Source organism: Lycorma delicatula, chromosome 4 (genome assembly GCF_047948215.1).
Source record: "Lycorma delicatula isolate Av1 chromosome 4, ASM4794821v1, whole genome shotgun sequence".
In the NCBI taxonomy this organism is placed as follows: Eukaryota; Metazoa; Arthropoda; class Insecta; order Hemiptera; family Fulgoridae; genus Lycorma; species Lycorma delicatula.
In genome coordinates this window covers 31,527,784-31,540,231 of record NC_134458.1, presented here as the reverse complement: position 1 = coordinate 31,540,231, position 12,448 = coordinate 31,527,784, and the positions used below count along the sequence as shown (strand labels likewise).

At 30.9% G+C, this 12,448-nt stretch overlaps 1 protein-coding gene across 1 annotated transcript in view; it reads right to left on the bottom strand.

Moving 5' to 3' along the window:
- Positions 1 to 12,448, bottom strand: part of LOC142323234 (homeobox protein cut-like) — a 293,478-nt gene that overhangs the window by 146,281 nt on the left and 134,749 nt on the right. Inside the window, exon 2 of the mRNA XM_075362598.1 lies at positions 50 to 205. Coding sequence (XP_075218713.1) covers positions 50 to 205 — 156 coding nt within the window. The remainder of the gene's footprint in view (positions 1 to 49; positions 206 to 12,448) is intronic.

Sequence of the window (12,448 nt, the reverse complement as noted above, 5' to 3'; positions counted from 1 at the left end):
ATGAATGGCCTAGAAGAAGAAATAAAAGAAGATAAAGAAGGGAGGTTACCTCTTTGTCCTTGGCAGTGAGTTCCACTTGGATAGAGGAACGGTTGACGTCTTCTCCAGTACCGGCGGCCATCTTGGAGTCAGAGAGTGTATTCTGGTTGGCGACAGCAAGTTGCTCCTTCAACGCGCTCACCTCTTTCTCGGCCAGGGTCGCTCTCTGTGTGTCATTAAAATAAATAAATAAAAAAATATCAGATACAGATAATATTATAGATAATTTAAATTATTTGTTAGTAATAGAAGTATTTGCACGGTTTATACGGAAACATTTAATTTAATTTAAATAATTACGTTATTACTCCGATAGTAATTCAAGATACAAAGAACCTACAACCTGCAACCTACAAGAATTTTCCGCTTAAAAAAAAAAATTATCAAAGAATTTTAAATACGACTAACGCTAAATACATATTACATAACGCATAAAAATATATTAAAAAAAAGTAAAAATAATCAAAGAAATTTATCGAAAAATAAACTGCTAATCCTTTGGTAATTTTTATACACCCGTATAGGCCGAAAAAATTCTTTATTTTGCATACGGTAACATAGTAAAATTACTTGCTATTTTTTTGGAATCGTCATGAAATCGGTTCGTTGCGATTATCCATTCCGTTCTATTACGTGCTAATCTATTTAATAACGCATGTACACAACATCTTTCTCATAGAACTTAATAAATCAAAATATATATTTCTCAACCGCTCATTAAAACTTTTTTTAATCATTAAACCTCTTTTTAACTTGTAACATTTACTAATCGCGGTTACTTGTGTTATATTCTTCCCCCCCACAACCCGCTATTATACACGTATAGTACGCGTTCCAAATAATACGTAACAGAAAGATAAGTAGTGTATATGAACTCGAAGAAGGGTAGGACTACAGCTCAACGTATTTCGAAATGTCAACATTCTTATTAAGTTGAAAATGGAATTACAGAGTGTGGGGTGTTCGAAATGAGTCTGTTTTGGAGGGGATAAGAAAATACTAGTATTTGGTACTCATTAATTTGTATTCTAAGGCTGTAAACAACATTATATGTGTCCATGTCTTACAGAAGGATAATCCGTACAAGATACGAAAGTAGAATTTAGTATTAGGTCTAAGTAAGAACATAAGAATGTGCGTGTGCGTATATGAGTATGAGTGTGTATGTGTATATATATATATATATATATATATATATATATATAAACGCACACGTATGTATGCATGTACGTAGACATGTTTGAGTGTGAGTAAGTAAGTAAATAAGTGAGAGAAATGTAGTGTGAGAGGGAGGAGGAATGAGACAGTATGAGGTAGAAAGGGTGAATAGGGTGACTAAGAAAGGGGTGGGCAAGGATGAGTTGATAGAACGACGAAGAGAGAAGTAGGGGGTGGTGTTGGCGAAGTATCTAAGATAGCAGTGCCGAGGGAATTAAATTTATGAAATTGAAGCATTTGGGCTGTTAAGATAATACTAAGCTAAACATTGCCTGAGACTACGTACAGTAAGTGCCGCCGACGAATTTAACCCAAACCGGCCCTATTATCCCTATAATATAAATAAATTTATGTATTTAAAATACAATGGAGTAATTAAATATGTATATTTATGATGACTTACGAAATAAATTTGTTTTTTTTTATTATATTTAACACGCGCATCTTATTTAAAATGAATTTTTTTAAGAAAATTAAATTAAATAGGAACATTGCGTAAAATGGATTGGTTATTCTCCAAAGTGTGGAATGCGACCCTCAAGGGTATGAAAGGATCGTGCGATATACGACTGTAACAAATTTTTTCAGCGGAATCTGCAAGTGTGTGAAACTCAGTTACCGAATCCTGAACAGCTGTTTGTATACGATAGGCACGACCACTTAATCGCAAAAATTTTAAAACCGAATTTATTAAAAACGGTCGCTAGTATTTTAATAACGTTTTTATACGTTTATAACTATCTGAACCACTATATTCTTGAACCTTTTCTCCACCTGCAATCAATTTTAACACGATATTTGATAAACAATGTTTTCCTGTACATCTATTGAAATAAAAATGTCAAAATTGAATTCCTTAAAACCAAATGAAAATTAAAATTATAATAAGACTTTGATTAATGTTGTACAGAATAACATTTTTGTTCATACTTTAAAAGCTGTAGGAAATTTCCCAAAATTATTAAAAGGAAAAAAAATTTAATAGAATAAATTACATTATATTATTGGTTGCCGAGCAACATAGGATATTATAGGAATGATTTGGATTTCATATTAATCAAATGTCAATTTCTTACCGTAAAAAAACTTTAAAAGAATTACAAGAATCGATATTTATACCTACAAGAAACAAAATAACAATAAGAATAATACAATATCCGATATCTATAGAAAATTCTCAAATATCCAGAACTAAATTTTTCTTTTGTAAATCAGCTATTTTTGGAAAAGTATCATCGTTTCGCATTTCTATGAATTTAACCTTTCTTTGTGACTAGATTAGTCAAACGAAAGGGATTCGCTTAAAGCAAAGCGAATTAAATAATCGAAGGCAGTAGGACTTCTTTATTTATAAATAAATATTACGTTACACTTTTTACCGGTGTTTACAAAATATATCGCTTAAAAGTTGGACTTCAACCGGTTAATTTTCAATTTCTTAGAAGATTTTAAAATATAACGAATTCAATCATTTATTTATACAAAAAAAATAAATTAAAAGGAAAAGTTTTAAGGTGAGTAATTTGTAAAAATATTATTCTAATAGGACCAGTATAACGAACCACAGTAACAGATTATTTCCAATTAAGAAAAAATAAAGATAATATAAAATAAAAAAATCCAGAAAGAACTAAAAGGGATCTTTTTAGTTAAAGTAACGGGTCCGTTTAAAAATCTTTTGTTTGTAATACAGAAAATGACAGCTCCAAAAGATTTTGTTTGACCACAAGGGTTATCGGACCGGTAAAAGAATTTATAGAAAAGTAATGGCGCAGATGATGAAAATTATTACTCTTCAACAGTTAAAGGGATGAAGCAGGTACTGGTTATGCAGGCCAGAGGATACAAATACTGCCAGAGACCAGCATAGAGAGTCAGTAGTTTAGCGAGGCCGTCTTCAACGCAGTCATGATAAAAATCGATTACAGTAAGGAGTTTTGCAAGCCCGAATTCGAAACGGTTGCGGTGACGGTGATATCAGTATCAGTATGAGTGTAGTAACAACGAGTGAAGAATACGTTACCAGTGCGGACAGTGATTGAATACAGAAAGTTGTTCGGTAAGTTACTGGTAAACAGTTGTGAAAGTAACAGCACTCCATTCATTAATAAAGAGTAGGGTACTTCTGTTTTATTTTCTATGTTTTTAGAGTAATAAATTGTATTTGTAAGAAATTTTTACGTATGATAGTCTCTCAATATCCTGGTCGAACCGTGAACACACGACAATATGGACGACTAACTTTTTATAAAATTATAAGTAAACTTTAAAAACTCTTTGGAAATTAAAATATTACAGAAGCTATTTGCATTTATCTTCTATGAGGGATTTGGAGGCCTAAGTTTATCCGATAGGCCAGAAGTTCCCACACTTTTCCGAGTCGCGACGCCCTTTCTCAATTTACATTTTTCCATGGCGCCCTACCCTAAGTAAAAGTACGACTACTCGTAAGAGATAAAAATAAATAAAACTCGTGTATCTTCAATATTTTTTTTACTTTATTAACATTAAATTAATAATAATAAATGTCCTGGTTCAATTAATTATGAAGCTTTTACAATATTTCGCTGCGCCCCTGTAAAGAGACCGCGGCGCACAGTTTGGAAATCACTGCATTGGAGATTAGGTGATTAGATATATAGTTCATTTCCGGGATCAGCTCACAGGCAATCTCCCTACCGGGTCGACAAAAGGATGTACTTCTCTGTAGTTTTCGGTAAACTCGGCATATACCTAAGCATCATCAGACCTACATCTCCGGAGCAGAAAATTAGGAAGAAAGGATCGAAGATAAGAAAAAGGAGTAGACGGTGAGAGTTAGTGGAACAGCAGTAAGATTCATAATAGTCCGACGGGGGGGCCCTTTCTAGTTAAAATGTGCCCATCGCGCCCATAAACCTTTCAGAGATCGGGGTGTTTTATTCACTTTAGTTTAGTATATTACTAATTAATGGTCATGCTTCGAACGATTTAGCTGCATACCCCAAAAACGTTGTACTGTCTTCTGAAATGAAGGTATCGCTGGAAAAAAGGAACGGGGATTCCTAAAAGAACAATTTCTCCTTGTTTCCGAAATAGTGTTTAGCACGTGCATTCACTCAACCGACCTATTAACAGTTCGGTCTGACCACCGCTGAATGCGGTAGATACGATGGTTAACTTATTATTTATAAAAAAAAAGTTCTCGAATCAAAGTTTAATCAATTAAAATAATTATTCGACTTAAAGTTAAAGAAATCTGGATTTTACTTTTTAATCTTTTTGGGAACATCAAGAAAATTTTTTACTTTCAGGTACGGTCACAGAAGAAAAGACGTAAATACTTACACGCTAGGCATTATTTCGTGTATGAATGGTGTAATAAGTAAACTGAGGAGATGATATATTGCCGGTGAACGAGATTAATATATCGTGTTCTGTAGGTCTAATATTAAGTATTACACGGAATAGACGATGTCGTCATTCAGTGTAAGCAGTGGAAAAATGTTTTATACGAGCTGTGGAAATGTTGGAAAAATCATGCGGTAACACGGCTGCCGATAATACAGCAATAAACTAGGAAAATTCACCTGGCAGGTCTTGGAACGAACGGTGAGAAGGCTAAAAACAAATGACGGGGTTAGGAAAAGAGCGGGCAGGGTCACGGCGCCGTTTTATAGGTGAATTTTATTGTTTTTATAAGCCGACGAAATAGAGAAGTTGAGGGGGGTGCCAGAGAGTATTCCACCGCTGTGATCGGCTACAGTTTCTATTATTTGCACTTATTCCTGCCCCTAAACACATAGCTTGAAAAAATTCCCGCTCTCGCTCCTCTACCTCTTAAAGTTGCTATATTTCCCCCCTCTTTATCTACTCGTGCCACTGTTACTTCTATATAACATCGCCACTCATTTTATAGGGGTATTTTATATCGTTACACCCAAATATAAATTTATTGTTGAAAGCAGAAAACATGAAAGGATATTTTTACGACATTTTTTATATATGTATATATTCATTACGGGATGCTAGCCGATGCGAACGTATATACCGTTAAAGAAAGAAGGGGAATAGAACAAAAAATAAAAACGAAATAAATAAATAGAAATATTATTTTACCTCTATTAGTTAATATACAAAATACACGCGCGTACATATACATGCAAAAATGATTTATAATTTTACGTTATCTACATTATTTTTAGTAAAAATACGTAAATTAATTAATAACAACAAAAAACACACACAAGATCAGAAAAACGATTTATCTACCGAAACTATTACCGCACATAAGTAATTTAATACAAGATTAAGGCACAAGATTACGGAAAGTTGAACTACGTACGGCGATGGAACCGAACTACTTAGTTATACCGTAAAAGAATTACCGCTTTTAGTTCTTGAAGAATTGCAAACCCGAACACTGAGTTAAGATAGTCGAGATAAATAATAAATAAATAAAATAGTCTAAACTTTCCTTAACGTAATCTCTGCAATACGTAATACTAAATCGTTTGTTTCATTTAAAATAAAAACAATTAAAAAAAAAAAAAAAACAAAAAAACACGAAAATAAAGTATGGGAGTATTAATACCGTTTTCAAATTCTTTTTCAATTTTATCGTTTAAATTCTCGCCAATAATGAAATTAGTTAATCTATATTGTAACTACAAAAATTACGATTTTTAATCGATTAAGACTTGTATTACCCTTCACGCAGTAACTGTTTTATTTATCCCGTACAATTATTTTTTTACATACTAGAACATATTTTTAAAAAACTGAAAAATCTGTGCTCTGTTTTAGGAAAATTAGTTATTGTAATATAAGCGTAGATGCCGACCGCGTTGATATTTTCAGTACCCTTATATAATTTCAAACTGCCCGATATAATTTTCATAATCGATACGGAAATAAATCTTTATTTACATAAATAAATAAATGTTTCATCGAAGTACGATTTTCAGATTATTGAAAAAAATGTTCGTTCCAAAATACAATTTTAGTATATGGAAATTGTGGATTCGGGGGCGATTATACGAATCGATAAATTTAATAATTTATAATATACGATAGAAAATAATAAAAAAAATTATAAAACTTAAAAAACCTGATTGAAAAAAAAGATTAAAATAAAAATTTAACTAAAAAGGCAATAAATCGAACAAAGAAAGAAAATAAGGTATATAAATAAAGGACTAAACATCGTTATACAGTATTATATAAAATAAAATAATCTGTGACAAGTCAGCTTTCAAACAGTTTTAATTTGTTTAAAAATATTTTCATGTTGTCGAAATAGCAGGCATTTAAGGTTGTCTAATGATGAAGTTTTCACCAGGTCATACAGCGATGAGAAAATTTTGTCCTTCAACGAAACTATTTAAATGTAGTCGGGGGGGCTCAAATAGTAATTGTTCTATATTAAAGAGCTCTGAATAGTAATTATTCTATATTAAGAGCCCCCGACTGCATTTAAATATTTTCGCTGGACAAAATTTTCTCATCGATGTAAGACCTGGTGAAAACTTAATCATTAGACAACCTTAAATGCCTGCTATTTCTACAACATGAAAAATATATTCAAACGAATTAAAACTGTATCATAATTGATTGGTCACTCGTTATTTTATTTTATTTAATACTGTATAACGATGTTTAGTCCTTTATTTGTATACCTTTTTTTTTCTTTGTTCGATTTATTGTCGTTTTTTTAGTTCAATTTATTTTTTTATTTTTTTTTTTTGGCAGTCGTGTTTATTTAATTTTTATATTTGTTTTTATTATTATTATTTAACACATTTTAGTGATCATCGAGAAAAATTCAAACTTTGAAAACTTCTGGGTAACGTATTTAACGTACTAAGACAAGTGAGGAAACCGTAAACATTTCTATTTATTTATTTAATTAGCGTATATCAATCTAAACTTACAAATTTCTCAAGCGATTGAGTTCCTCGAGAAACTTTTTATCGTACGAATCATATAACAATTTTCTGGGATCCAAACAACTAAACTCTCTGATTGTCTCACGTGACTTAATGCTACGTAGTCCTAGCCCTTGGCAAAAATGTGAGTGCTCAGATCTACGACAGTTCTATCCAGAGTAATCTCTTATACTTTATGCACCGATATAGCCCAGCATAATATTAGTGGCAGCATACAGCGTTCCACTTTGCCACATTCCACTAAAGCATCAAATTCGAGTGTAGCGGGCTCGATCCTCAATCCGATGCCGACAGCATTACCTCTAATTGTACTCATCAAACTCTACAAAGGCCGTTTGTGGGAGCTCGCCGGGCTAAAGCTGGATCTCAGCGTAGCGCAGGCCACTCGATTTTTCTGAGTATATAAATTAATTTTTGTTCTGATTTGCTTCCGTCGTAATTTTGTATTATACTAATAAATATCCTGTTTGAATATTGAAAATCAGAACATCAGTTGCGATGATAAAACAACATTTCCGAATAACTGTGATCTGTTAGATCAAGAGTGTACCTGATGCATGAAAACATTAGACTTCAACCTAATTAAAAATACCCCGTTTGAATTTTGAGAATCGGACGATTGTCTGCAAATATATTAAAAGAGCACCCCACTGCACCTCCCAAAACAGTGCCCCAGGAGCACTCAGTTTGTTACCAGTTGATCGTGATGATTAGTCTACCCTCATACGAGGTACTCGCATCACCTCACCACCCTAGCCTCACTCGTAGTCCCCCATGGCAAGCCCATTATTATTATTAAACTGAAATTTTTTGAATTTATTTAATATTGTTTTATTTTATATAACATAGATTTAATTCTATTATTTTTGTAATATTATTCATTCGTTTGATTTGAATCATTCAGTTAAAACCCATTTAACAATGTCATAGAGACTCACAGTTCATTAATTCAATTCATTAAAGTTTGTGCTTCAACCGGCAAATCTCCACTAATAAATACATATATATATATATATATATATATATATATATACATTTATATAATCTTTGACACTTCCTGAAAGGATTCCAACGCGGGGTCATACATCTAAATCGGTTCAGCCTTTTAGCTACTTCGTTACAACTTACATATACCCTAAATACATTACTCTCCTTTTTGGGAAGTCGTGCAATTAAAATTTCTGAAGAAAGTTTAATCAAAATGGACGTACAATATACAAATTTTAATTACAAAATATACTTAAGTTTTAAAAAGAACAACGAACGTCAAAAAGCAGATGATTTATATATTTATATAAACAGTATCCGATCGTCTAAATTAGAATATCCCATAAATTACTATATACATATTATCATCATTTTTTATTAACAAGATGTAAATATTAATACGCTTAACGAACTGAGTTAAGTAATTAATAGTATAAAATATCTACTTGAATTCAGCAAAAAATTAAATACAAAATAAATAAATAAATGATGATGATAAAAGGAATGTTTTAAAACAAAATAATGTATTATAAACAGAATTTGGCAATGTTTGACAGAGAGTTTAATGTTATTTAACATCAATTCAAAGCCGTAAATTATATATATATATATATATATATATATATATACTTAGTTGACGTCCTTTGGAGTCAATTAAAAATTTTAATATTATTCTTGCTTTTAATAATATAAATATACGAATATCAAAAGAAAAGTAAGGATAAAAATATACAGTCTATTAGATAAAATCATCTTAATTTTAATAATATAATCTTTTTATCGCTCGGATTTTAAAGCCGAGCAAAAATTCTAAATATAATTATTGTTATTATTATTAATACTAGAAATTTAGTTGCCGATGAAAAAAAAGACTGAAAGGTAGCCGATAGAAATATTTGCCGCAGGAAAAAATCGGGAAAATATATATAAAGTAGAAATGTAATAAAATAAATAAAAGTAGGTAGGTTAGGAATAAAAAAAAAAATTAAAACAAGACTGTTGTTTAGATCGAGTGACGGGAGTGAAATAATCGTAAGGTGAAAAAATATAACACTTTTTCTCTTAAAAAAAAAAAAATAAAATAAAGTTTACGAATAAAATAGAAATGGATTCCTTGAGTCCTTCAGTTTACGGCCATTTATTTAGTTGTTATACTGTCGTTTACGATACGTTCCGTTTTTTTGATTTTGGTTGTAAAATTACGCAATAAAGAAAAATTTTAACCTTTCGTAGTCAAAATAGAATTGATTTTTAAAGAATTTTAAAATTCTTTAAAAAAGCCGGAAATAAATTAACGTCTCGCTTTCTTAGTAAGCCTAGCTTTCTTGTTACTTTTTTGACTGCCTAAGTTATCTTCAGAATTGACTTACCATAAGATCAGATTTAGACTAAAAGTATCAGATCTCCGATAATTCTAAGATGATTAGGTTCGATACGAATATAATAACCACAGAAACTTTCTGAAAGTTTGAAAACGGGTATCCATGTTTTAATCATAAGGATAAGAATTCAGACAAACAATCAATTCAAAATAATCGCACAGGTTCAACGGAAAACAGACAAATAAAAAAGTAAATTAGTGTTAATGTAAAAAAAAATCAGATGTGAGGCGATCTCGTCTGCAATTATGTTTACGGTATTCCTAAGCAAAATATCAGTTAGCTACCTAGATAATCGGATGTCAGGTAGTGAATTGTTTTAGATCAATTGCAGAGATAATCAAAATGCGCTTATATTTTGTATTAAACTAACTAATATTGGGAAAATTCAGTTCCTCTTTGAATTCAACCGCGATAATGTCGCAAAGATTTGTTGACGATCAGATGAGCTCTTTCTGGGATTATCGTTTATATGGTGAAACGGACAGACGTAAGTATTTTCATGTAATGAAATATTTGAGAATCGTGCAGAAAATATTTTCGGCTAATCAGCAGCTGCTATCTGTCGATACTAGATTGATGTCTATTTATCAGAATAATAGATATTGGTGTTGCCTATTAACCAAAGATATTCTTTAAATCGTATTTTAGCATAAATATTCTTATAGCATATTTCAATATTATACTTTTAAGAAATAATTTTAATTTTTTCCAAAATTTAAAATTGATTTGTACATCAAAATTACATCGATCAGTTTTAAATTATAAGTAAACTGAGATCATATAAGTAATTCTATTCGTAAAATTTATTTTATTTTATTTTTTTAAGTGAAAAAGAATTTTAGTCCTGTATTACCAAGATATATTTTAATGATAAAGCCGTAATTTTAAAATTACACACGATCGCATCAGCCTCATCGATCTTGCCATTTTACCCGGTTTAAGAATTAATACTGTAATATAAGAAAATGTATGTTATGTTTTTAGATTTACTTAATTATTTTTAAATACTGCATTTTGTATATAATTTTTTTTTTTTTTTTTTTTTAGTTTAAACTAATATCGTTATACTTTGACAGTATATTTTATAAATAAATCCTTTTACGGAATATCGATAAACGCTGAATGTTTCATCTAAATAGGTGAATAATGCTAAAAGTCAGACGTTTATATTATCATAAACGCGTCTTTTAATAGGCTGTTTCTGATTTTAAACACACATACAAGCGCTAAAGTGTGAGTGTGTGTATGTTGAGGGGTTCTGAATAATAACTCTGACTTATGAAGTATTGTTTTCATATCCGATAACCGCAGTATCAACGACAACGCGCAGAACAGACTTTTCATCAGAAAGGACTACTACTATATGTCGAGTACAACGTACATTTATTCGGTAGGGGATGAAAATTTCCCGTTCCAGCAAACCCTCTCATCTAACCAACCGTTCTATTACGTCTTTGCTAATATCGATATACAGTCTCGACTATGTACTGAAAACCTTCATATTGTCATAATATATCTTTAAAAATTATCTAAAGAAAACTTATAAAATGTATGTGTGTACGCGAGGGTGTTTGTTTATGTCTTTATGACTATGTATTAGAATACATATAATAACCGTAGTTAAGAGCTTATAACAGAACCGAGTATGCCCATCATTACACCTTCAGGTATGTCGTTTACAAGAAGGAGATTCATTATTTTCTTTCTGCATATACTTTTTGCCATAATAGTATTGCCTACGCAGTACCATGTAATTTAACTAGAGAAATTACTCGGCATTACTTTGTCGTAATTTCTATTTGTAAAAAAGATTTATTCTATAAATAGAAATTTTTTGAAACTGAATACGCTCTAGATCTACTTTTATTCTTTAACGTTTTACATGTTATTTCATTTTTTATTTTTTATATTTATTTATTTTAACCGATGAGTTTTAGGAATGTAATAATGAAATTTTCCTGTTCGCTTCCCGGATTCTTAAATAAAGATTTTAATTAATAAGATAAAAACGGAATCTTGCTTGAAATTGTTCAAAATTATGTAGATTATTCTACAAAAAAAAAGTGAATCGAACATTTTATTATCGTATGATAATCGTGTTAAAAAACATGATTTACCGAAAATTTTATGGAAAACGATAATAAAAAGATAGAAGCGAAGCTAATTCATAGTTTTGTATTTTCTAAATAAAAAATGTATGCTGTGGGTATTACTACATGTTCTTTGTCAGAATAGTGATGAAAAATAAATAAATATAAGAAATTATTTTCCTTATCGTGTAATAGAAATTAAATATTAAAATATAATTTTTAAAACGAAAGCTACAAAAAGGTAACGTAAAAAAGATTGTAACTTAAGATTGTTAGATAGTCCTTTCTGCTATAATCTCTGTCCTGGCGAAATTAATCCCTGAATTTTAGATAGCCAAATATTTAATTTGAAAATAGCAAAGAATTACCTTATCCAAAATAGTAGATACAAGTAATCCCTGTTTTTGTAGGCTCATCCTAACATCAAAGACAACGGCAAACCGTTCAAGACCTGTACGTCGATAAGATCCGCTATAAAGGTCTTCTTTTGGCCGGGTACCGATAAAACGGGTATAAGTTCCGCTAATTGCACTATTAATATTTTAAGATTTACTCATCTCTGATGGAAACCAGCATGTACGCTACGTTCTCTACAGACTGACAAATATACGGTGGAGAGGAAACCTCACGAAAAGAAAACGCATTCAGTACCTCGACTACGCTTTCAAAAACGATTACCTAACATGGTACGACAGAAGGACCCTTACGCCTAGAGTACGAGTATTTTTAAGAAGTATATAATCGGGCTTAAAATAGAACCTTCGTTCCTAAAGGAATGAGAGTTCACAAAAATCGCATCTGGAAG